Source organism: Anomalospiza imberbis, chromosome 27, assembly GCF_031753505.1.
Source record: "Anomalospiza imberbis isolate Cuckoo-Finch-1a 21T00152 chromosome 27, ASM3175350v1, whole genome shotgun sequence".
Lineage (NCBI taxonomy): Eukaryota > Metazoa > Chordata > Aves > Passeriformes > Viduidae > Anomalospiza > Anomalospiza imberbis.
Genome location: NC_089707.1, coordinates 5303593 through 5326588, shown reverse-complemented (window position 1 = coordinate 5326588; position 22996 = coordinate 5303593). Strand labels below are relative to the sequence as shown.

At 55.0% G+C, this 22996-nt stretch overlaps 2 protein-coding genes across 5 annotated transcripts in view; one reads left to right on the top strand and one right to left on the bottom strand.

Annotated features, from left to right (window-relative positions):
- The window catches only part of GATAD2A (GATA zinc finger domain containing 2A), a 32774-nt gene extending 14596 nt beyond the window's left edge, over positions 1 to 18178 (bottom strand). For 2 of the 4 annotated variants that reach the window (XM_068173925.1, XM_068173928.1), the window contains exons 1-4: positions 18074 to 18178; positions 7185 to 7235; positions 1613 to 1875; positions 572 to 701 (exon numbers count right to left, since the gene is read on the bottom strand). In XM_068173925.1, the coding sequence (XP_068030026.1) occupies positions 572 to 701; positions 1613 to 1866 (384 nt within the window). In that variant the 5' untranslated portion in view covers positions 1867 to 1875; positions 7185 to 7235; positions 18074 to 18178. Of the gene's footprint in view, positions 1 to 571; positions 702 to 1612; positions 1876 to 7184; positions 7236 to 10950; positions 11146 to 18073 lie in introns of those variants that run through there. The other 2 variants (XM_068173927.1, XM_068173926.1) reach the window with 2 other exon arrangements.
- Positions 11127 to 22996, top strand: part of LOC137462896 (RNA-binding protein 25-like) — a 38809-nt gene continuing 26939 nt past the window's right edge. Inside the window, exons 1-2 of the mRNA XM_068173716.1 lie at positions 11127 to 11228; positions 11282 to 13856. Of these exons, the coding sequence (XP_068029817.1) occupies positions 11127 to 11228; positions 11282 to 12577 (1398 nt within the window). The 3' untranslated portion in view covers positions 12578 to 13856. The remainder of the gene's footprint in view (positions 11229 to 11281; positions 13857 to 22996) is intronic.

The following is a 22996-nucleotide window of genomic DNA, read 5'->3' as shown; positions in this document are numbered from 1 at the left end:
ATCCCAGTTCATCCTGACTCAGTCCCAGTTCATCCCGCCCCAGTCCCAGTTCATCCTGACCCAATCCAAGTTCATCCTGACTCAGTCCCAGTTCATCCTGACCCAATCCAAGTTCATCCTGACTCAGTCCCAGTTCATCCCGACCCAATCCCAGTTCATCCTGACCCAATCCCAGTTCACCCTGACCCAATCCCAGTTCATCCTGACCCAATCCCAGTTCATCCCGCCCCAATCCCAGTTCATCCTGACTCAGTCCCAGTTCACCCTGACCCAATCCCAGTTCATCCCGACCCAGTCCCAGTTCATCCCGACCCAGTCCCAGTTCATCCCGCCCCAGTCCCAGTTCATCCTGACCCAGTCCCAGTTCATCCCGCCCCAGTCCCAGTTCATCCCGCCCCAGTCCCAGTTCATCCTGACCCAGTCCCAGTTCATCCTGACCCAGTCCCAGTTCATCCTGACCCAATCCCAGTTCATCCTGACCCAATCCCAGTTCATCCCGCCCCAGTCCCAGTTCATCCCGCCCCAGTCCCAGTTCATCCCGCCCATTCCCAGTGCTCCCAGCTGGACTCACCAGCAGGGCCTCGGTGCCGGGCTCGGGCAGGGCCAGCCGGGCCAGCCCGTTGACGCGGGGGCTCGAGGGCTCGTTGTCCGACAGCACGATCACGTCCGGGGAGGGAACGCGCCGCTCCCGCCGGCATTCCCTGCGCCGGGAGAACCGGGACAAACCCGGGAACGGGTCAGGGTCAGCCCGGGAACGGCCTTTCCAGCACCTTTCCAACATTTTCCATGGCTTTTCCAACCCCTTTCCCCATTTTCCATCCCCTTTTCCATCCGTTTTCCAGTCTCTTTTCCAGCCCTTTCCCAGTCGTTTTCCTGCCTTTTTCCAGCCCTGTTTTCCAGGGCTTTCCCATCCCCTCTTCCAACCCCTTTCCCATTCCTTTTCCAGCTCTTCTCCAACCTCTTTTCCAGCTTTCTCCAGCCCTTTCCCAGACCCTTTTCCAAGGCTTTTCAAAGGCTTTTCCAACTTTTTCCCAGCCCTTTTCCAGCCCCTTTTCCAAGGCTTTTCCAGCCACCCAGGGAATTCCACGGCTGGGAAAAAGTCCCAGGTTGGGAATTTCAGGAGTGGGACAATTCCAGAGGGTCGGGAATGCCCTCTAGAGGGCACAGCAAGCCCGGGAAACCCCAAATCCAGGGAATCCCCAAATCCAGGGATTTCCCTCTGGAAGTGGCACAGGTGGAGCATTCCCACCTGGAGCTGGAAAACTGGGATTGACTGGGTTGGGATAAAGGCTGGGAATGAGAAATTCCCAACTCCCAAACTCCTTTTCCTGCTGGAATTCCAGGAATTCCATTGGTAGCTCCAAGGAAATCGGGCTGGGATGGGGTTTGGATCAGTGGGAATTGCCCCTGGAACGGGATGAGCTTCCAGGCCTTTCCCACCCAAAGCATTCCTGGGATTCTCTTCCCAACTTTTCCGCGATTCCAAAGGAAAAACCGGGATTGTGGCACCAGAACCTCCCAAAAACTGAACTCCCACTCCACCCCAAGGATGAGAAGGGTTCCAAACCCTTTCCCGAGCCCAAGAATTCCCGGAATTCCAAGGAATCCTCACCCTTTGGATGTGCTCATGTCCACGGGCTCATCCCCGGCCGGCAGCTCCACTTTGATGGTGGCTTTGACTTCCCCACTTTTCAGCATTCCCGGGATTTTCCCGGCTCCGGGATCCGCTTTGATCTTCATGTCCTCCTCGGAGCCGAGGTCGGATCCCAGAATTCCTTTGTCCATCCTGAGTTTTTTATTGTCCGGCTCCGATTCCCGCTCCAGGGCACGCTTCTGGCTCCGGGTGCGGCATGAGTCCTCACTCATGGTGAGGGCCTGCAGGGGAGTCCAGGAAAGGGTTAAAAACACCAGGAATGGCAGGAAAAATCCTGGGGGAAGAGGGGGGGAAATCCCGGGAAAAGGGGGAAAAAATATTCTGGGAAAGGGGGGAAAAATCCCAGGAAAAGAGACATCAAGGGGTTAAAAATCCCAGGAAAAAGGGAGGCAACAAGGAGTCAAAAAAAGGGAAAGAGGGAAAAAATTCCGGGAAAGGGTTAAAAATATCGAGAATGGTGGGAAAAATCATGGGGGAAATATCCTGGGAAAGAGGGGAGAGAATCCCAGGAAAAGAGAGACATCAAGGGGTTAAAAATCCCAGGAAAAGGGGGGAAAGAATCTTGGGAAAGGAGAGGGAAAGGTCCCATGAAAACGGGGGGAAAGTAGCGGGAAAGGGGGAGAATAATCCCTGGGAAAGGGGGGAAAATATCCTGGGAAAAGGGATACATCAAGGGGTTAAAAAGTCCTGGGAAAGGGCCAAAAAAATCCCAGGAAATGGTTAAAAAAATCGGGAATTGGGGAGGAAATTCATGGGAAAGGATAACTGGAAAGTGGAGACATCAAGGGGTTAAAAGCTTCTGGGAAAAGGAGGAAAAATCCCTGGAAACGGGAGAAAATATTCCCGGGGAAATATCAGGAAAGAGGAGACATCAAAGGGTTAAAAAGTCCCAGGAAAAGGGGTGAAAAAATCCTGGGAAAGGAGGGGGAAAGTACCGGGAAAAGGGGGGAAAATATCCCGGGAAAGGGGAGAGAACAGGGAGATGAAAGTCCCGGGAAAAGGAAAAATTCCCGGGAAAAAATCCCGGGAACAGGGAGACAGCAGGGAGGGAAAAATCCTGGGAAAGGGGCTGAAGAATCCCGGGAAAAGGGAGACACCAAGGGGTTAAAATCCCGGGATTTCAGATGGGATTCCTGCATTTCCAGCCAGGACAAAGTCCGGAGGGTGCTGGGAAAAACTCTGGGAAAAGCGACCCAGGAAGGGCTGGGAAATCCCTGGAAAAGGAATGGGAAAGGGTTGGAAAATCCCTGGAAATGGGGCTGGAAAAGGGCTGGGAAATCCCTGGAAAAGGGAATTCCAGGTGTTTTTCCTGCTGGAAACCTCTCCCAGCCCATCCCAGGGTAGGAAAGGGGAGAAAAGAGGGGAAAAAATTCCTCCAAAATCCCAGGGAAACTTTGGAAAAGAAGGATTTGAAGGATTTCCAGGAATGGGAATGGGGTTGGATTTGGAGGGAAATTCCTGAATAAAATCCTGATGATAATTCCAATGAAAATTCCAATAAAATTCCAAAGGAAAAGCAGAAACTTGGGCTGAAAATTACATCTTTTCCTACATCCTGGAATTCCTCCCCGGGAAGTTTGGAAGCCAAAATTCCAACAACCAAAATTTCGGGAACAGCAAATTCCCAGAGGTGGAAAAGTGGGATTCCAACACTTCCGAATGTTTTCCATGGATTTGCTGCTCCCGAGGATTCCCAGGAGGGATTCCTGGATAGCCCAGCCTTGGATCATCCCAAAATTCCTGGGAATTCCTTTTCTTGGGAATTTTTTTGCCAAAGGAACTCCGAGATTTCCCAGGGAAATCCATGGGAATTCCAGGCTGAACAGCTCCAACCCTTGGATGTGGCAATGCCAGGGGAAATTCCCAAACTTTTATTTGGGAATTCAGCGCCAATCCCACATTTTCCACCCCAAACTTCTGGACACCAACAGGTGGAAAAGCGGGATCGTGTCCCTGGAAAAGCCCCGCTCCCGGTTTTTCCGGGATTTTGGGATGGGGATTCCCGGGAAAGGGGAGGGGGAGGGGAATCCCCGGATCCCGCAGGAATTCCCCAGCCGGCATTCCAAGGGTTAAGCGCTGCCATTTCCGCGCCATTCCCGAGAAATCTCCGGGAACAAAATGGCAGCGCTTAACCCTTGGAATGCCGGCCCGGGATCGGGAATTCCCGCCGGGAATCCCGGGACGGCTCCGCTCCCGCCATTCCCCGCGGGACCTCCCGGCCCCGATCCCGCCGGGATTCCTCCCGATTCTCCCAAACTTCCCGGGAGTCATTCCCGGGCTGGGAATTCCCTGAAATTCCCGCGATTCCCTGTCCTGGGATCCCTTTGATTCCCGAGATTCCCACCTGGAATTTATCCCGCTTTTCCCAAACTTCCCGGGAGTCATTCCCGGGCTGGGAATTCCCTGGAATTCCCGGGATTGCTTTCATTCCCGCCGGGATTTCTCCCGATTTCCCCTAAAGCCCAGCGAGCCAATGCCGGGCTGGGAATTCCCTGCAATTCCCGGGATTGGGATTCCCTGGGATCCCTTTGATTCCCGGCAATTCCCGGGATTCCCAGCGGGATTTATCCCGATTTTCCAAACCCCTTCCCCCCCCCCCGCGTCATTCCCGCATTATCCAGGATTGGGAATTCCCGGCAATTCCGGGAGTTTGTCCCGAATCCCTCGGGAATTATCCCGAGGTTGAGAGAAGTTTGGGATCAAACCCCTGGAGCAGCTCCAGGAATTCCAGCCCAGGAATTCCCCAGGGAATTTTGGAGCCTCCCGGATGGAATTTTTATCCAAGGGAAGGGAAATTTTTGGGAAATTTTGTGGAATTCCCACAGGAATTTGGGGAAGATCCTCCTTCAAATTCCTGCTCCTGGAAGTTTGGAGCTCCAGAGGCTCAGGAAAAGCGGGAAAGGAGAATCCCAAAATTCCATTGGAGAGGGAAAAGTGGGCTGCCTGGAAAAATCCATGGGGGAACTCCCGGAATTTCTGTGGAATTCCTGGAATTTCTGTCAAATTCCAGGTGAATTTTCCCTGGGGCGAGCTGCAATTCCAGGAGGAATTTGCGGGATTTTATGGGAATTCTCTGGTTTCATTGGATTAAACCCAGGAAAATTCCTGAAAAATCCTGTTTTTCCCGCGGGAATTATTCCCAAATTGTTCCCAGCTGGAATATTCAGGACTCAAGGACTGAGATTCCCGGGCTGGGATTCTTTGGGAATGCAGAGAGGAAATCCAGGAGCAGAATTCCCAACTTTTCCTGGGATTTTCCAAGCGAATCCTCTGTAATTAATTAATCATTAATTAATCATTAATTCATTATTTCTCCATTGTTGAATTTCCATTCCAAATTCCTCCTTTAAGGGGAAAAATTCCAAGATTTATTTGTCGGGAAGCAACTGAAATATTCTTGAGCTAATTTAAATATTCACAACATTATTCACATATTCATGAGATAATTTAAATATTCATGTATATATTTGAATATTAATGAGGGTATGCAATCGGATCTTTCCCAATTAATTCCTCATTAAGTAGGGAATTTGCATCCTTAAATGTTCCCAATCCCAGCAGCTTTTCCAGCTGGGAATGGGGAAATTCCAGGCTGGGAATTCCTTGGAATTTGCATTCCAGAGATTCCCGCTGGAATTCCTTCCCCAGCGGGATCCTCCCAGAGAAAAGCGGGAAAAGCAGCAGGAGAATCGGGATTCCCAGGGAATTTTCTTACTTATCCACCCAAATTCCCGAATTTCTCAAAAAAGAATTTCCCAGGAATGCCGGAGCCGAAGGATCCCGGGAGAATCCCATCCCTAATCCCAGGAGAATCCCATTCCTCTCCTGGGAATTCCAGAGCCACAGGATCCAGGACAATCCCCTCCCTCTCCCGGGACAATCCCATTCCTGTCCTGGGACAATCCCGGCCCTTTCCTGGGAATTCCAGGCCCGCAGGATTCCCAGGATCCCCGGGCGGGATCGGGGTGGATCCACCTGGGAGAAATCCCGGAATTCCTGCGGGGACACGGCCGGGACCGCGCGGGGACAGGTGAGAGGGGACAGGCGAGACCTGCCCAGGGCAGGGGGGACCTGCCCAGGTGAGACTGGGACAGGTGAGACTGGGACAGGTGACACTGCCCAGGTGAGACTGGGACAGGTGACACTGCCCAGGTGAGACCCACACAGCTGACACCTGCCCAGGTGAGACCCACACAGCTGACACCATCTCCACCAGGCAGGGGAGAACTCAACAGGTGAGACCTGAGCAGGTGAGAACCTCCCCAGGTAAACGGCTACGGGGGTGAGGGGAGGGACAACCTGCACAGGTGAGACCTGCCCAGGTGAGACCTGCACAGGACAGGTGAGACCTGCACAGGACAGGTGAGACCTGCACAGGTGAGACCTGCCCAGGTGAGACCTGCGCAGGTGAGACCTGCCCAGGTGAGACCTGAGCAGGTGAGACCTGCATGGGAGCATTGACAGAACAGGTGAGACCTGCACAGGTAAACACATACATGGGGAATGGGAGAACCTGCACAGGTGAGACCTGACCAGGCGAGAACCCCCCCCCCCCCCAGGGGAGCACCTGCACAGGACAGGTGAGACCTGCACAGGACAGGTGAGACCTGCACAGGTGAGCACTGACACAGGTGAGAACCCACCCAGGGGAGCACCTGCACAGGACAGGTGAGCACTGACACAGGTGAGAACCCACCCAGGGGAGCACCTGCACAGGACAGGTGAGCACTGGCACAGGTGAGACCTGCACAGGACAGGTGAGACCTGCACAGGTAAACACATACATGGGGAATGGGAGAACCTGCACAGGTGAGACCTGACACAGGTGAGCACCGACACAGGTGAGCAGTGACACAGGTGAGCACCGACACAGGTGAGACCTGACACAGGACAGGTGAGTGGTGACACAGGTGAGCTCAGCACAGGTGAGCACCGACACAGGTGAGCACCGACACAGGTGAGACCTGACACAGGACAGGTGAGTGGTGACACAGGTGAGCTCAGCACAGGTGAGCACCGACACAGGTGAGACCTGACACAGGACAGGTGAGCAGTGACACAGGTGAGCAGTGACACAGGTGAGCTCAGCACAGGTGAGACCTGCACAGGTGAGCTCAGCACAGGTGAGCCCAGCCCAGGTGAGAGCCCAGCCCAGCTGAGAGCTCAGCCACGGCTCCTCCCTGAGCATTCCCGGCTCCAAACCCTTCCCGAATCCCAGATTCTGAATCCCAAATCCCAACAATCCCAAACCCCCAAAATCCCCCAAATCCCAAATCCTGTCCCCACTCCAGGCGCTGCCCAGTCCTGCAGGAGAATCCTGACAGGAATTCCAGGAGCTCCGGATCCTTTGGAATTTCCCAATCCCTTGGAAAATCCAGGAGATTTCCTCGGGAATCGGCTCCAATCCCTCGGGAGTTCACAGAGATTTTTGGGAAAGCTCCTCTCCAGCTGTTCCAGGAGGAAATTCCAGGCCCGTGGCATAGCAGAGATTCCCCATCCCACAGAATTCCCAGGAATTGCCAGCTCCTACCTGTCAGGGAAGGTCATGGGGTCCCGCCGGGATGAGCCGGAGCCGAGGATCCTGCGGGAACAGAGAGAGGTGAGGGAGAACTCCGGGAATTCCTGAGGGAAGCAGCCGGGGTTTGGGATGCTGGGATTTGGGAATCCCAAAACCACAGTTCCACCACGAAAATTGGGAATATCAGCACGGCACAGCCACGGGATTTGGAAATCCCAAACTACGACAGAATCCTGGGATTTGGGAATCCCAAACTACGACAGAATCCTGGGATTTGGGAATCCCAAACTATGACACAATCCTGGGATTTGGGAATCCCAAACTACAACAGAATCCTGGGATTTGGGAATCCCAAACTACGACAGAATCCTGGGATTTGGGAATCCCAAACCCACGGCACCACCGTGGGAATCGGGGATCCTGAGTGGGAACTGGGATAAAAACCCGATTCCAATAAAAGCCTGGGGCTGTTCCCCCTTTTCCAGCAGAATTCCCGGGAAAGAGGATCCCGCGGCACCGCAGGCGCCTCCGGAGCCTCCCAAGGGGTTTTCCCTTGGATCAGGGAGCCTGAGATTCCCAAAAAACCCCCCTGGACGAGCTGGGCTGGCCTGGGAGCATTCCCAGGATCTCAGAGATGGCTCTTCCCGAATTTTCCCAAGGAATTGCCAAGGTTTGGATCCCAGCAGGATCCCGAGTTGGATCCAAAGGTCGGGATTTGCCCTGGATCCAGCCCTGCCCGAGGCTTTTCCTGGGAATTTGGGATCAGGACGCTCCAGAAGCAGCTCGGGAAAACATCCAAGAATCCCTGGAAAAACGGGATTTTAGGGATTCCTTGGGAAGCAGCAGAATCCAGGGAATTCCCAGCCTGGAATTCCAACACTTGATTTCGATGGATTCCGGCATTCCGGAGCGGACAAAGCCTCAATTTGTGGCTTTTCCATGGAAACATAGGAATCCTGGAGTGACTTTTCCATGGAATTGCTGTGGATAGGACCCGGCTCATTCCCTCTGGGATCAAATCCTGCTTCTTTTTTTGGGAAAATCCAGGAATTCCCAGCTTTTTCTCCTTCTTCTGATTCATCCTGTGAATTTCCTAGGCATTGAAATCCAGGGAATTCCCAGATTTCCCATAATTCCCAGTTTCCATCCATGGAATTCCCGGATTTCCCTTCATTCCTCCTGGTTTTTCTGGACCAGGAGCAGCTCCCAGAGCCTTTGGCTGTTCCCGGGTTTTTCCGGCTGCTCCGGCCCCGTGATCCCGGGAATTCCAGGGGGAATTAGCAGAGCTCACCCGGAGCTGTTCGTGCTTAAGAGGATCTGGGAAAATCCCAGGAAATCCTTTGGAATTCGGAGCTGCCCCGGCCGCTTTTCGATCCAGGAGAGCTGGAATTCCTTGGATTTCACTGGGAATTCGTGGAATTCTGGAATTCCAGCTGTGTTAAGGCTCAGGATGCAAGGGAAGGAGCCCCCACCTGGATCAGGAGTGGCAAAATCCTGGAAAAGTTTGGGATCTGTGGGAAAAACTGGAGAGGGAGGAGCACGCAATTCCCGGGAATTCCTGGGAGAGTCCAAGGGCAGCCTGGAAAAACCTGGGATAGTGGGAATGTCCCTGCCTGATCCCTGAGCTCCCTCCCACCCCAGAACATCCCAGAATTCCATGAATCCATGGAAAAAGAGGGATTTATTCCCTTGCAGGATTCATCTCTGGCTTTGGAATTCCATCAGCAACATCCCTGATTTGGATCTGGAATTTTGGGATTTGAAATATTCCCAGAAGACCCCAACTTCCCATCATTCCCAGCTTTCCACTATTCCCAACTTCCAGCCCTTTCCCACTGATCCAAGGCCACTTCCAGCCCTTTTCCCAAAATCCCAGGCAGATTCCAGCTCCTTTCCCGAAGATCCCTGCCAGATTCCAGCCCCTTTCCCAAAATCCACGACTTTCCCACTGATCCAAGGTCCCTCTCAGCTCCTTTCCCAAATTCCCAGGCACATTCCAGCCCCTTTCCCGCTGATCCAAGGCCACTTCCCTCTCCTCTCCCCAAATCCCTGCCAGATCCCAGCGCCTCTCCCAAAATCCCAGGCAGATTCCAGCGCCTTTCCCTAAACCCACAGCAGACCCCAGCCCTTTCCCACTGATCCCTGTCCTTTCCTGCTGATCCCAGGCCAATTCCAGACCTTTTCCCAAAATCCCTGTCAGATCCCAGCCCTTTCCTGGTGATCCCAGGCCAATTGCAGCCCCTTTCCCACAGATCCCAGGATGATCCCAGCCCTTTCCCGCTGCTCCCAGGCCAGCTCCAGGCGCTGCCATCCCGGATTCCCAAAGGCCTCTGGCTGTCACTTCCTGTGCCTCTCCCAGCTCCGGCTCCGTTCCCGGGATTTGGGACAGCTCGGGAATTCCAGCCCGAGCGAGGCAGGAAAAGGAAAATCCCGGACAAACCCAAGGAAAACCGAGCTGGGAAAATCGTGGAAAAGCAGCCAGGAAATGCTCGGGAAAAGCCGGGATGTGAATCCCAATTCCGATCCCGAGCGAGCGCTTCCCGGCTGGAATTCTCTGCCCGTTTCCCGGTGCGGGGCCGGGAAAAGTGAGGAGATGCTCGGGAAAAGCCGGGATGTGAATCCCGGCCCCGCATCCCGGCGGGATCCCACCCCGGGAGCCGCTCCCGGCTGGAATTCCCCAATTCCCGCTTTCCCTCTGCCCACCGTGTGCTGTGCGGGGCCGGGATGGTCCCGCATCCGCCCGGACACCCGGGATTCCCGGGATCCCCCCGGGCAGCGCATCCCGGTCCCGATGCTAATCCCCATCCCGGTATCCCGGTGCCCATCCCGGTGCTGATCCCCATCCCGGTATCCCGGTCTCCATCCCGGTATCCCGGTGCGGATCCCGGTCCCGGTGCCCATCCCGGTGCTGATCCCCATCCCGGTATCCCGGTGCCCATCCCGGTCCCGGTGGTGATCCCCGTCCCGGTGCGCATGCCAGCGCCGATCCCGGTCCCGGGCAGCGCATCCCGGTGCTGCTGCCGATCCCACGGCCGGTGCCCGTGCCGGTGCCATTCCCGGTGCCCCGGGCGCAGGAAGGGCGGCCGGGGACTCTTATTGTGACACGGCCCCGGCCCGGCCCGGCCGCACGGCCCGGCCGCGGCCACCGCGGGGCTGCGGCACCGGGGGGCACCGGGGGGCACCGGCCACGGGGACAGCGGGGGGGATCGCGGCTTTGGAGAGCGGGGATTGACCCCCGGGGACACCGGGAAGGGTCGCGGTGACCGGGGGGTGAGCGGGGGGGTGAGCGGGGGGTGACCACGGAGTGACCGGGGGGGTTTCGGGGGGTCCCCCCCCGTGTCCCCGCCGTGTCCCCGGTGCGGAGCGCGGGGGGGGAGCGGGCACGGAGCGCTCGGGGCGGCGGCGGAGGAGGAAGAGGAGGAGGAGGAGGAGAAGGAGGAGGAAGAGGAGGAAGAGGAAGCAGCCCGGCGGAAAGCCCGCAGCAACTTTCCCAAACAAAAGCCGGCGGCGCCCCGGGGCGCTGGGCGGGCGGCGGAGTGGGGGCTCCCGGGGGAACGAGCCCCGCGATCCCGGAGCGGCCCCGGTGCCGCGGGCTCGGGGCTCACGGGCGGCCGGGGCCGGAGCCGCGGCCAGCGGGACTTTGCACTTTCCGGGCTCCCCGCACGGCCGGGAAATGCCGGAACTTCCCCGGCAGCTCTCCCGCATCCCGGCCTCTGTTCTCCCAAAACCCCGGCGCTGCCGTTGCTCCGGTACCGGAGCCAATAAACGCCGGGAGAACTTTTACCGGGAGAACTCGCAGGGCGCTGCTCCGGTAGCTCCGCGCCGCATCCGCAGCGAGCCCGCCCCGCGCTCCCGGCTCCGCTCCGCTCTCCCCGCGCTGGCCCCGCCGCTCTCCCGCTTGTTGCGGGGCTTTCCCGGTGGCTCCCGTGGCCGCCGCGGCTCCCGGTGCCGATAATGCGCTCCTCACACATGGAGTCGCGGCGGCACCGGCAGAGCATGCGCGGGGCGGGGCGGCCGAGCGGCGGGGCCGGCGGAGGGGACAGCGTGGGGACAGCGGTGAGACAGCGAGGGGACAGCGGGGGCACAGCGGGGGCACGGCGAGGGCACAGCGGGGGCACAGCGCGGGGACGGCACCGGGAGCGCACCGGGGCCGCACCGGGCCGGGCCCCTCGCGGCGCCGCGGCCGCCGCCGCTTCCGGGCGCGGCGCGGGGGAGCCGCGGTTGTGTCGCGGGCCGCCATTGGCCGCGGGGGTCGCGCGGGTGATGTGAGGAGGGCGCTGATTGGCTGGAGCGGCGGGCGGGGGGCGCGCGGGCAGCGCCGCGCTGGGAGAGGCCACGTGGAGAGAGGGGAGAGAGAGAGAGGGACAGACAGACAGAGAGAGAGACAGAGAGAGAGGGACAGACAGACAGACAGAGGGACAGACAGAGAGAGAGAGGGACAGAGAGAGAGACAGACAGAGAGAGAGAGAGGGACAGACAGACAGAGAGAGAGAGAGGGACAGACAGACAGACAGAGGGACAGAGAGACAGACAGAGAGAGAGAGGGACAGAGAGAGGGACAGAGAGACAGACAGACAGAGGGACAGAGAGAGAGAGAGAGGGACAGAGAGACAGACAGAGAGAGGGACAGAGAGAGAGAGGGACAGACAGACAGACAGACAGAGGGACAGACAGAGAGACAGACAGAGAGAGAGAGAGGGACAGAGAGAGAGAGAGACAGAGGGACAGAGAGAGAGAGAGAGACAGACAGACAGAGAGAGAGAGAGGGACAGAGAGAGAGAGAGACAGAGAGAGAGGGACAGAGAGAGAGGGACAGAGAGAGAGACAGACAGAGGGACAGAGAGAGAGGGACAGACAGACAGACAGAGAGAGAGAGGGACAGAGAGACAGACAGACAGAGGGACAGACAGACAGACAGAGAGACAGACAGAGGAGAGAGAGAGAGGGACAGAGAGAGAGACAGACAGACAGAGGGACAGAGAGAGAGAGAGGGGGACAGAGAGGGAGGGACAGACAGAGGGACAGAGAGAGGGACAGAGGGGACACACGGACAGTGGGGACAGGGAGGGGACAGCGGCGGGGCCGATGCAGCAGTGGCTGCGGGAGGCACCGGGACGGGGGCAGGGCTCCGATCCCACCCCAAAATTCCCCGATCCCACAAAAGCTCCCAGCAGCCCAAGGAGAACCCCGGCCCAAAACCCTCCCGGAGAATTCCCCCAAATCCCGGGAAATTCCCTGAAAATCTCCGAGCTCCCCAAACCCCAGCAGACCCCCCCCAAATCCAGGAAATTCCCCCAGCTCAGCGCCCGGCATCCCCAGGATTTTGGGAAAAGACTTTTCCCAGGGAAGTTTGGCTGGAGCCAAATCCCAAATCCCAAATTTCAATTATTTTACACAAGAATTAATGGCAGAAGGAATTTGGAGCTGCGCAATTATTAATTATTAATCATTAATCATTAATTATTAATTATTATTCCCATGCATTATTACCATGCTTTTCCACCTCATTCCCATTTTTCCCTCGCCCTTCTATTGCCCCAATCCAAAAAGAAATCCCTAAAAGCCCCAAATTCCCGGAATTTGGAAGGTGGAATCCAGGCAGGCTCGGGAATCCCAAACATTCCTGCAAGGGGGGAACACGGGGATGATCCTAGAGAAAATCCCACGGATATCACCCCAAAAGCTGGAAAATCCTATGGGTGCCACCCTAAAAGTGGGAAAATTCCATGGATGCCATCCCAAAGCTGGAAAATCCAATGGATATCACCAAAAACTTGGACAAATCCAATGGGTAACGCCTCAAACCTGGAAAATTCCAAGGATATCACCCAAATTTTGGGAAAACTCCATGGATGCCACTGCAAAACTGGAAAAATTCCATGGATATCATCCCAAAACTGGAAAAAATCCAATGGATGGATGTCAACCAAAACTTGGAAAATACCATGGATGCCATCCCAAAACTGGGAAAATTCTATGGATAACACCCCAAAGCAGGAAAATCCAGTGGCTATCATCCCAAAACTGGAAAAATCCAATGGATACCACTCCCAACTGGACAAATCCCATGGATATCAAGCAAAACTTGGAAAATCCATCCAAGGATGCCATCCCAAAATGGGAAAATCCAATGGACATCACCCCAAACTGGGAAAATTCCATGGCTATCACCCCAAACAGCTTCCCTGGATAAAACCCCATCCCACTGGAAACGGGGACGTGCCGGGATGGGAGAGATCCCGAGGTTTTTCAGATTCCTTTGGGATTCCTTCCCCAGTTTTCTGCCTCATTCCAGAGGCTCCCGCCTCTCCCAGGGAAGGTTTTGGGATTTCCTGGCTCTTCCCTCAGGGATGGATGGGGTTGGGGAAGGAATTCCTGCCTGGGAGGGTGGGAGGGAAGGGGATGGAATTCCCAGGGAAGCTCCTGGATCCCTGGAATGTCCAAGAAGGGAAGGATCCAGGGAAAACTTGGAGCTGCTTCCAGAGGTGCAAGGAGTTCCAACGGAGTTAGAGAGGATTTGGGATAAGGGGTGGAATTCCAGGAGTCAGGGAATGGATTTGGGATTTTGGATGGAATTCCAGGAGTCAGGGAATGGATTTGAACAGGGAAAGGGGGATTTGGGTGGGATTTGGGGAAGGAATTCCTGGCTGGAATGGGATGGAATTCCCAGAGCAGCCCTGGAATGTCCCAGTCCGGGATCACGGAAGGTGCGGGGTGGGATCAGCTGATCCCTCAGCTCCTTCTATCCCAAACCATCCCAGAATTCCAGGAAGAAATCCCCACGAATTCCCTCTGTGCCTGTTTTCCAGGCACTCCCCAAATTCCAGCTGGATTCCTGGGATGGGAAGGGATCCTGAGGGTCAGGGACACCCAAATCCCATCCCAAACCCACCCAAATCCTTGGATTTTGGGCCCCCATGCCGGGGTTTAACCCTTCTGTCCCATCCCCACGGAAACCTGGATCAGGAATTCCTGAGAAAACCCAAACCAAGCAGATTCCCAGGGAAAAGTGGCTGAATTTGGGGGATTTTATCCCAAATTTTCCCAGCTCCAGCCCCAGCCTGGACAAGCCGGGTCCTGCAATCCCCTCTGGAATTCCTGGTGGCAGGAAATGGGAATTTTCCAAGGATTTTTGGGATTTTCGGAGCATAAAATGGGAATTTCAGCTCCATTTTATTCCCTGGAAAACGCAGCTCCAACAGGGCTGGCCTGGAGTTGGGATTTGTCCTTAAACTCCTAAAAAAGTTCTTTTTCCAGCTTTTCTGGGAGGGAAAAAAGGAAAATCCAAATTTTAAAAGCCAACTGCTTGCTAAAAACAGGGATTTTAATTCCTAAAACACGGATTTTCCTTCCTAAAACTCCATTTTCCTCTAAAAAAACCAGGGATTTTCCTCCCCAAATTCCATTTTCCTTCCCAAACTCCCATTTTCCTCTCCCAAACTGAAATATTCCACACTTTTCCTTGGCATTTCCTGCTCCTTTGGGCTCTGCAAATCCCAATTCCCAACTTTTTAAGGAATTTTAGTTAAAACAAAGCAACTTTCCCTTAAATTTAAGTTAAACCAAAAGGGGTTTTCCCCTATTTTCCCATCAGGAATTCACTCCTGGATCAAAATTTGGGAATGAATCCCTCCTAAATCCTTCCATTTTCCCAACAGCCTCCCTAAAAAAATCCTGACATCAGATTTTCCCCCAAAAACAGTGAAAAGACTGGAAAGAGGGGAGGGAAAAAGGGGAAAATTCTGAATTAATTGGATTTTTTCCAACTCCCAAAATCCCCAAAAAAAGGGGGCGAGGCTGAGGGAGAATGGGGGGGGGGGGGGGGGGGAATTAAAGGGAATTTTCTGGTCCTGATGGTGGACCTGGGATTTGGGATGGAGCCCCAGGATTTGGGATGGAGCCTGGATTTGGGATGGAGCCCCTGGATTTGGGATGGAGCCTGGATTTGGGATGGAGCCTGGATTTGGGATGGAGCCTGGATTTGGGATGGAGCCCCAGGATTTGGGATGGAGCCTGGATTTCATAAAGATCCCTGGGATTTGGGATGAATCCCCAGGAATCACCACAGAACCCAGGATTTGGGATAGACCCTTGGGATCCCCTGCAGCATCCCGGGATTTGGGACAGAACCACGGATTTCACGCAGATCCCCGGGATGCACCACAGACCTGCAGGTTTTGGGGAAAACCCCTGGATTCGGGCAGTTTGGGACAATCCCTGCGGTTCTGCCCCAGCCCCGTGTGTTTTCTGATGAATCCCGGAGTTTTCCCGGGGATGCCGGCGTTTTGGGGCAGACCCTCGGAGTTTTGAGGAACACGCTCCCAAGTTTTCCAGCAGATCCTTGGATTATCCCCCAAATCCTTGGATTCACTCAGAGCCCGGGGTTTTCCAGCAGAATCCTGGGATTTGGGGCAAACCCTCAGGATTTCCTGCAGAGCCTCGAGTTTTGGCACAAATCCCTGGATTTTGGGACAGCCCCTCAGGTTTTCCCCCGGGTTTTCCAGCAGAACCCCAACTTTTCTGACAGACCCTCAAATCTCGGGATAGACCCTCAGATTTTGGGACAAACTCTCAAATTTTGGGACAAAATCTCAGATTTTGGGACAGAGCCCCAGATTTTGGGACAGACCCCCAGATTTTCCAGTAGAAAATCCCTCGAGTTTTCCAACAGACCTCTGGATTTTCCAGCAGAGCCCCAAGTTTCCCTGCTGCCCCTGAGGTTTTCCAGTACATCCCCAGCTTTCCCTTCAGCCCCTCAGATTTTAGGACAAACCCTCCAATTTTAGGCCAAACCCTTGGATTTTGCCCCAGACTCTCAACTTTTCCAGCAGCCCCTGGGATTTTCCAGCAGATCCCCAGCTTTTCCTTCAGCCCCTCAGTTTCCCCCAAACCCCTCAGCATTTCCTGTATCCCTGTTTTTCCCTTCAACCCCTCAACTTTTCCCCAAATCCCTCAACTTTTCCTGTACCACTCAGTTCTCCCCAAACCCCTCTGCTTTTCCTGCATCCCTGCTTTTCCCTTCGACCCTTCAACTTTTCCCCAAACCCCTCAGCTTTTCCCCAAAACCCCTCAGCTTTTCCTGCATCCGTTTTTCCCTTGAACCCTTCAACTTTTCCTCAAATCCCTCAACTTTTCCTGAACCACTCAGTTTCCCCCAAAGCCCTCATCTTCCCCCAAACCCCTCAGCATTCCCTGTATCCCTGTTTTTTCCCTTCAACTCCTCATCTTCCCCCAAACCCCTCAGCATTCCCTGTATCCCTGTTTTTCCCCTTCAACCCCTCATCTCTCCCCAAACCCCTCAGCTTTTCCTGCATCCGTTTTTCCCTTGAACCCTTCAACTTTTCCCCAAATCCTTTTAACTTTTCCCGCACCACTCGTCTTCCCCCAACCCCCCTCATTCCCTGTATCCCTGTTTTTTCCCTTCAACTCCTCAACTTTTCCCCAAACCCCTCAGCATTCCCTGTATCCCTGTTTTTCCCCTTCAACCCCTCAACTTTTCCCCAAACCCCTCAGCATTCCCTGTATCCCTGTTTTTCCCTTCAACTCCTCATCTCTCTCCAAACCCCTCAGCATTCCCTGTATCCCTGTTTTTCCCCTTCAACCTCTCAACTTTTCCCCAAACCCCTCAGCATTCCCTGTATCCCTGTTTTTCCCCTTCAACCCCTCATCTTCCCCCAAACCCCTCAGCATTCCCTGTATCCCTGTTTTTCCCCTTCAACCCCTCAACTTTTCCCCAAATCCCTCTAACTTTTCCCGCACCACCCGTCTTCCCCCAACCCCCCTCAGCATTCCCTGTATCCCTGTTTTTCCCCTTCAACCCCTCAACTTTTCCCCAAACCCCTCAGCATTCCCTGTATCCCTGTTTTTCCCCTTCAACCCCTCAACTTTTCCCCAAATCCCTCAACTTTTCCCGCACCACCCATCTTCCACCAAACCCCTCAGCATTCCCTGTATCCCTGTTTTTCCCCTTGAGCCCCTCATCTCTCTCCAAACCCCTCAGCATTCCCTGTATCCCTGTTTTTTCCCTTCAACTCCTCATCTCTCTCCAAACCCCTCAGCATTCCCTGTATCCCTGTTTTTCCCCTTCAGCCCCTCATCTCTGCCCAAACCCCTCAGCTTTTCCTGTGCCACTCAGTTTCCCCCGCACTCCTCATCCCTCCCCGCACATCCCCGCGTTTCCCCGCCCCGTGCCCGAAACTTTCTCCGTGTTTCCGGAGTGCCACTCCGGGCCCGTCGCGCACCGGGGGACACCCGGGGGGACACCGCTGTCCCCGCGGGGGAAGGGGCTCCCCGCCCGGCCTGGGCAGCCCCGAGCCGTGGCCTGGTGGCCCCGGTGGCCCTGGTGGTGGCCCGTCCCCTCCCCCACTCCCCTCCCCCGCCTTCCCAAGGCTCTGGCACCAATAATCCGCCTTTGCTGACATGCTCTGGTGGCTGTGCCTATCGGGCAACTCCCAGGATGCACTCCCGCTCCTCCCTGGCACCCCCTCACCCGTGCCCACCCTCCCCTCGGACTTCCCAACCTTTTTATTCTTTTTTTTTTATTATTATTATTATTGTTATCATTATCATTATTATCTCCACCCTCCTGCCCCTCACACACACTCACGGCCGGCCGCACTTTCATCCCCCCGGAACCCCCCTGGCGCCCCGGCGCTCTCCCTCACCCCAGCTCCCCGCGTCCCTCACGGGGTCCCCGCAGGCCAGGGCCGGCTTTTGGCCGCTCCCTTCTCCCCCTCACGGCCGTGCCCCTCACCAACCACCCCCGGATCTCAATCCCCGGGCGCTCCCCGCGTTGCCCCAAGCCCCGAGCCGCCCTCGGGGGGTGGGAAGTGTGTGCGTGGGGGTGTCCCCCTTGTCCCCGTCCCCCCGCGGGGGGCTGCTGAGGCGCGGGTGTCACTCACTGTCCGGAGCCCCCTCAGAGCCGCCTCCTCCTCCTCCTCAGCGGGGCCCGGCCCGGACTGGGGCCGTGGGGGGAGGGGAGGCGGCTCCCTCAGGTGGCCACTGACAGGAGGGGGGGGGCGGGGGGGGCTGCGCGCGCAGGGGGACCCGCCCCCCCCCCCACTCTCCGTCTCCCCCCCCCCCTCCTCCTCCTCCTCCTCCTCCTCCTCCCGCCCCTCTCCCCCCCTCCCCTCCCCCGTGCCCCCCCCCCCCTCCCGCGGGACCCCCCCCGTTGCCAGGCAGATTTGGGACACCCTCGCGCCCGGCCACGCCCCCCCCCCTGCCCAGGCCTGGGGCGCCGCGTTGAGTGTGGGGTTTTTTTTTTTTTTTTTTTAACTCTTTAAACTAATGATTGACAGCCGCGCCGGCCAATGGAAAGGTGGGTTGCCAGCACTGCAGCCAATCGGCGCGGAGAGTCAGCCGTAGCCTCGCCCACGTAGTGAGCGGCGATGGAAAAGGCGCGGTTTGTTTTTGATTGACGGGCGTGCTGGCCAATCAGCGGCGCGACCCCGTGGTGCGCGCCTCGCCCCTGCTGCGAGGGAGGAAAGAGGCGGGGTCTGACGTTGATTGATAGGCGAAACACCCAATAGGAGCCAGAGAGCGCCCAGCGGGAGCCAATGAGGGCGCGGCCCGCGGGGAGGGGGCGGCGCGGCGGGCCGGGCCCGGCTGGTCGCGGCCGTTCCCCCGGGGCCGGGCCGCGGCGGCTCCGCCCGGGGCCGGCTGAGGTGATGGCGGCGCGGGGAGGGGCCGGGCCCGCCGCCCTTATCCGCCCGCGCAGGCCGCGCTGGGGCCGCAGATAGGGGGCCCGGCGGGAGGAAGCGGGGGCAGGCACCGCGGCCGGCGGAGCCGGTTCTGCGGCCGGGCCGGCTGAGGGCCGGGAGTCGCGGCGGGGCCGGGCGGGGCCGGGGGTCGGGGGGGGAGCGGCCCCGGGAGCCGCCGCAGCGCCGGGACCGGGAGCAGCGGCAGGGCCCGGCGCTACCGGGGCAGGGGCGAGGGCCCGGGGCCGGTCCCCGCTCGGTGACTCCGGGGCCGGTCTGGGTCTGAGCTGCGCGCACCGGCCCGGCTGCACCGCGGTCATTCCCGGTGGGATCTGGGGTCGTTCCCATTGGGATTTAACCCTGGGATCCTTCCCCCTGGGATTCGGGATTGCTCCCATTGGGATTCAGGTCATTCCTGCCGGGATTTGGGATCGTTCAGATGGGATCTGGGATCATTCCCACATGGCTTTGACCCTGGGATCGTTCCCATTGGGATTTGGGATCGTTCCCATTGGGATTTGGGATCGTTCCCATTGGGATTTAGGATTGTTCCCATTGGGATTTGGGGTCGTTCCCATTGGGATTTAACCCTGGGATCGTTCCCATTGGGATTTGGGATCGTTCCCATTGGGATTTAACCCTGGGATCATTCCTGGTGGGATTTGGGATCTTTCCCATTGGGATTTGAGATCATTCCCATTGTGATTTAATGCTGGGATCATTCCTGGTGGGATTTGGGGTCATTCCCGCATGGATTTAACCCTGGGATCGTTCCCGTTGGGATTTGGGATCGTTCCCATTGGGATTTGAGATCGTTCCCATTGGGATTTGGGATCGTTCCCATTGGGATTTGAGATTGTTCCCATTGGGATTTAACCCTGGGATCATTCCTGGTGGGATTTGGGGTCATTCCTGCATGGATTTAACCCTGGGATCGTTCCCATTGGGATTTGGGATTGTTCCCACTGGGAATTTGAGATCAGTCCCATTGGGATTTGGGATCGTTCCCTCTGGGATTTGAGATCGTTCCCATTGGGATTTAACCCTGGGATCATTCCCATTGGGATTTAACCTTTGGGGTCATTCCCGGTGGGATCTGGGGTCATTCCTGCACAGATTTAACCCTGGGATCGTTCCCATTGGGATTTGGGATCGTTCCTGCAGGAATTTGGGATCGTTCCCATTGGGATTTAACCCCGGGATCGTTCCCACACGGATTTAATCCCGCAGGTTTGATTTCCCTTTTCCCAGGTTTGCCGTGTGAATTGATTCCGATTTGTTGGAATTGTAAAAGCAAAGCTGCCGGAAAATCTGGGCGGGAATTTCCCGTGGGAATGCAAGAGGGTCAAATCCAGGAGGAATGATTGTGTGCTGGGAGCATCCCGAAAATCCAGACTGATCCCGCATTTCCAGCAGCTCCAGAGCAAAGCGGGAAATCCGGGAAGAACTTCAGGGTCAGAGCAGGGAATTCCCGGCTCGGGAGAAAACGGGGATTTGGGGCATGTTTGGGGAATTTTCGCGATTCTTTGGGGGGGGGTTTCGGGATTTTTTGGAGTATTTTTGGGGGTTTTGGCAGGAATTTTTGGGAATATTTGGGGGATTTTTTTTTTTTTGAGATTTTGGGGGATTTTTGAGGGTTTTGGGGATTTTTTGGGAATTCTTGGGGAACTTTTTTGGAATTTTGGAGGGAATTCATGGGGAACTTTGAGGGGTTTTTGGGGAATTGGGAGATTTTGGAGCTGTTTTGGGGGGATCTTTGGGGATGTTTTTGGGGATTTTTGCTGGATTTTTTTTTTTAATTTTGTGGGGATCTTTGTAATTTTTTTTTTTAATTTTGGGGGAATTTTTTGGGATTTTTCAGAGTTTTGGGGGATATTTTGAGGAATTACTGGGGGATTCTTCAGGAATGGGATCCAGAGGGAAAACAGCTGAGGGATCTGGACAGAAATCACATTTTTTTTACACTATCTACACCAGGGATGGATTTTAGGGAGAAATCCTGGCTATTCCATGAAAAATCCTGGAAAAAACTCTACAATTTCCCAAATTAATCCTAATTCTCAGGATTTTGTGCTCGTTTCTCCAGAGAATTCCATGATTTTAGGAGGCAAAACTCCAATGAAATCAACCCGCAGAGAAAATCCTGGATTTTCCCGTTTTCCTCCAAAATCCCAAGGAATTTCAGCTCCTCCTTCCCAGCTCTGCTCCATGAAAAGAAAAAAAGAAGGAAAAGCTCCCACGAAAAGCTATTAAATAATTTAATATACAATGGTAAAAAGCTCTGTACATTGGAATTTCCGTGGGGAATTTGGGAATTCCGGAGGAGCCCCCGGAATTCCCAAGGGATTTTCCGGCTGTTTCACCCACTCTGATGGATTTGCACGGGAGACTGAAGGCGGAAAATTGGGAATTTTTGGGAATTCTGCTCCTTCCTCGGCGTCTCCGGGGGTGGGAAAAGCTCTTTTCCCACAAAAAATTCCCTGGGGAATTCCCAAAGTTCAGCCCCAACCACAGCTCTCCGGAATTGGGATTTTTCCCCATTTTTTTCCCAGGTTTTTCCCAAAGTTTTTGGGATTTGGCCGCCCTGGAAGTGCTCAAATCCAGGTGGGAGCAGCCTGGAATAGTGGAAGTGTCCCTGCCCTGGGACTGGGATCCTCCCGAGGCTTTTCCAGCCCAAAATTTGGGAATTTGATCCCAAAATTCCAAGCTGGATCTGAGTTGGGCCTGAAATTCCAGAATATTCTGGAACATTCCGGAGTTAGAAAGGAAAATTTGGATTTCCTGGATGAGATTTGGGAATTTCAGCCTTTCCCAACCCAGGAAAATTCCAAGGAAAAAAATTCCAAGGAATTGTTGCACCCCAGAGGAAATAAAAACTGGGAATGTGCTTCCCAAAAATCTCAAAAACTGGGAAAACTCCCCCAGTTCCTGATGAAAATCCCCAGATCCCAAAATTCCTGGGATGCTTCTGTCTCAGTGGGATCCCAAATATCCCAAAATAACCCTCGGGAGCCCCTGAATTTCCCACAGGAATTCCAGCCCTGCATTCAGGCTGGAAATTCCCTGGATTTGGGAATTTTTTGGGACTTCTTCCCTGTTTTTTTTTTTGAGTTCCAACAGCACCGAGGGTTTTCTTTAATCCCCAAAAAATCTGGAATAAAAACTCCCAATCCTCAATCCCCATGAATTCCAGGGATTTCCAGGTCCTTTGGAGTTTTCCAAGAGATTTAGGACCAGGATTTCCATGGAAAAAAAAAAATAAAAACTGGAAAATCCCAATTTTTGGGACTGGGACAAAAAAAAAAAAAAAAAAACAACTCATCCCTGGAATGAATTCCAGAGGGAAAAATTGAGGAATTTCAGTGGAAAAAAATTCCTTGCTCTGGAAAAAGATGGGATTTGGGAAGGAAAAATGCTGGGAATGAGGAATTTTAAAGGAATTTTAAGGTTCCTTCCCCATCCATTGGGATTACAAATTCCCAAAAACCTCTGGAAGTTCCAGGGTTTTGGTTTTCCTCTCTCCAAGAATTCCAGAGTTCTTTTCCCTCCCCCTTTTCCAGAAATCTGGAGAAATTCCAACTGGGAAAAACAACTCCATTCCACCTCAGGCACTGCTGGGATCCTGGAAAAACTTCCAGCTTTTTTCTGGGATTCGGCATTCCCAAATTTCTGGGAAATCCAAAAAAACTGGGCTAAAACCAGGGAATTTAACCTGGAAAAGGGAATTTTGTGCCAAGGGCAAGGCTGGAATTCCATCCCAAACTTCTGGATCAGGATTATTCCCAGGATCTGGGAATCCTTAAGGCACAGGTGGTGCCTCCAGCCTGGAAACATTTGGGATCAGCAGGAAAATTCCGGATTTTTCCCAATGCCAACGGCGTGGGGAGAGCTGTGGCTGCGGGAGGGACATCCCAGGAAATCCCGGATTTCCTCCTTCCCAAAAAAAATGGGAATTTCCCCTCGGGGAATTCCAGCTGGGAATCCAATCCATGATTTCCTCATCCCGTTATCCCCGAGGATTCGGAGCTTCCCGCTAGAATTCCCAGCCTTTCCCGGGAATTCCCTCCAGGATCAAGCCTTGGGATTCACCTGGACATTCCCACCTGGAAAAGCAGCTCCGGAGGCTCT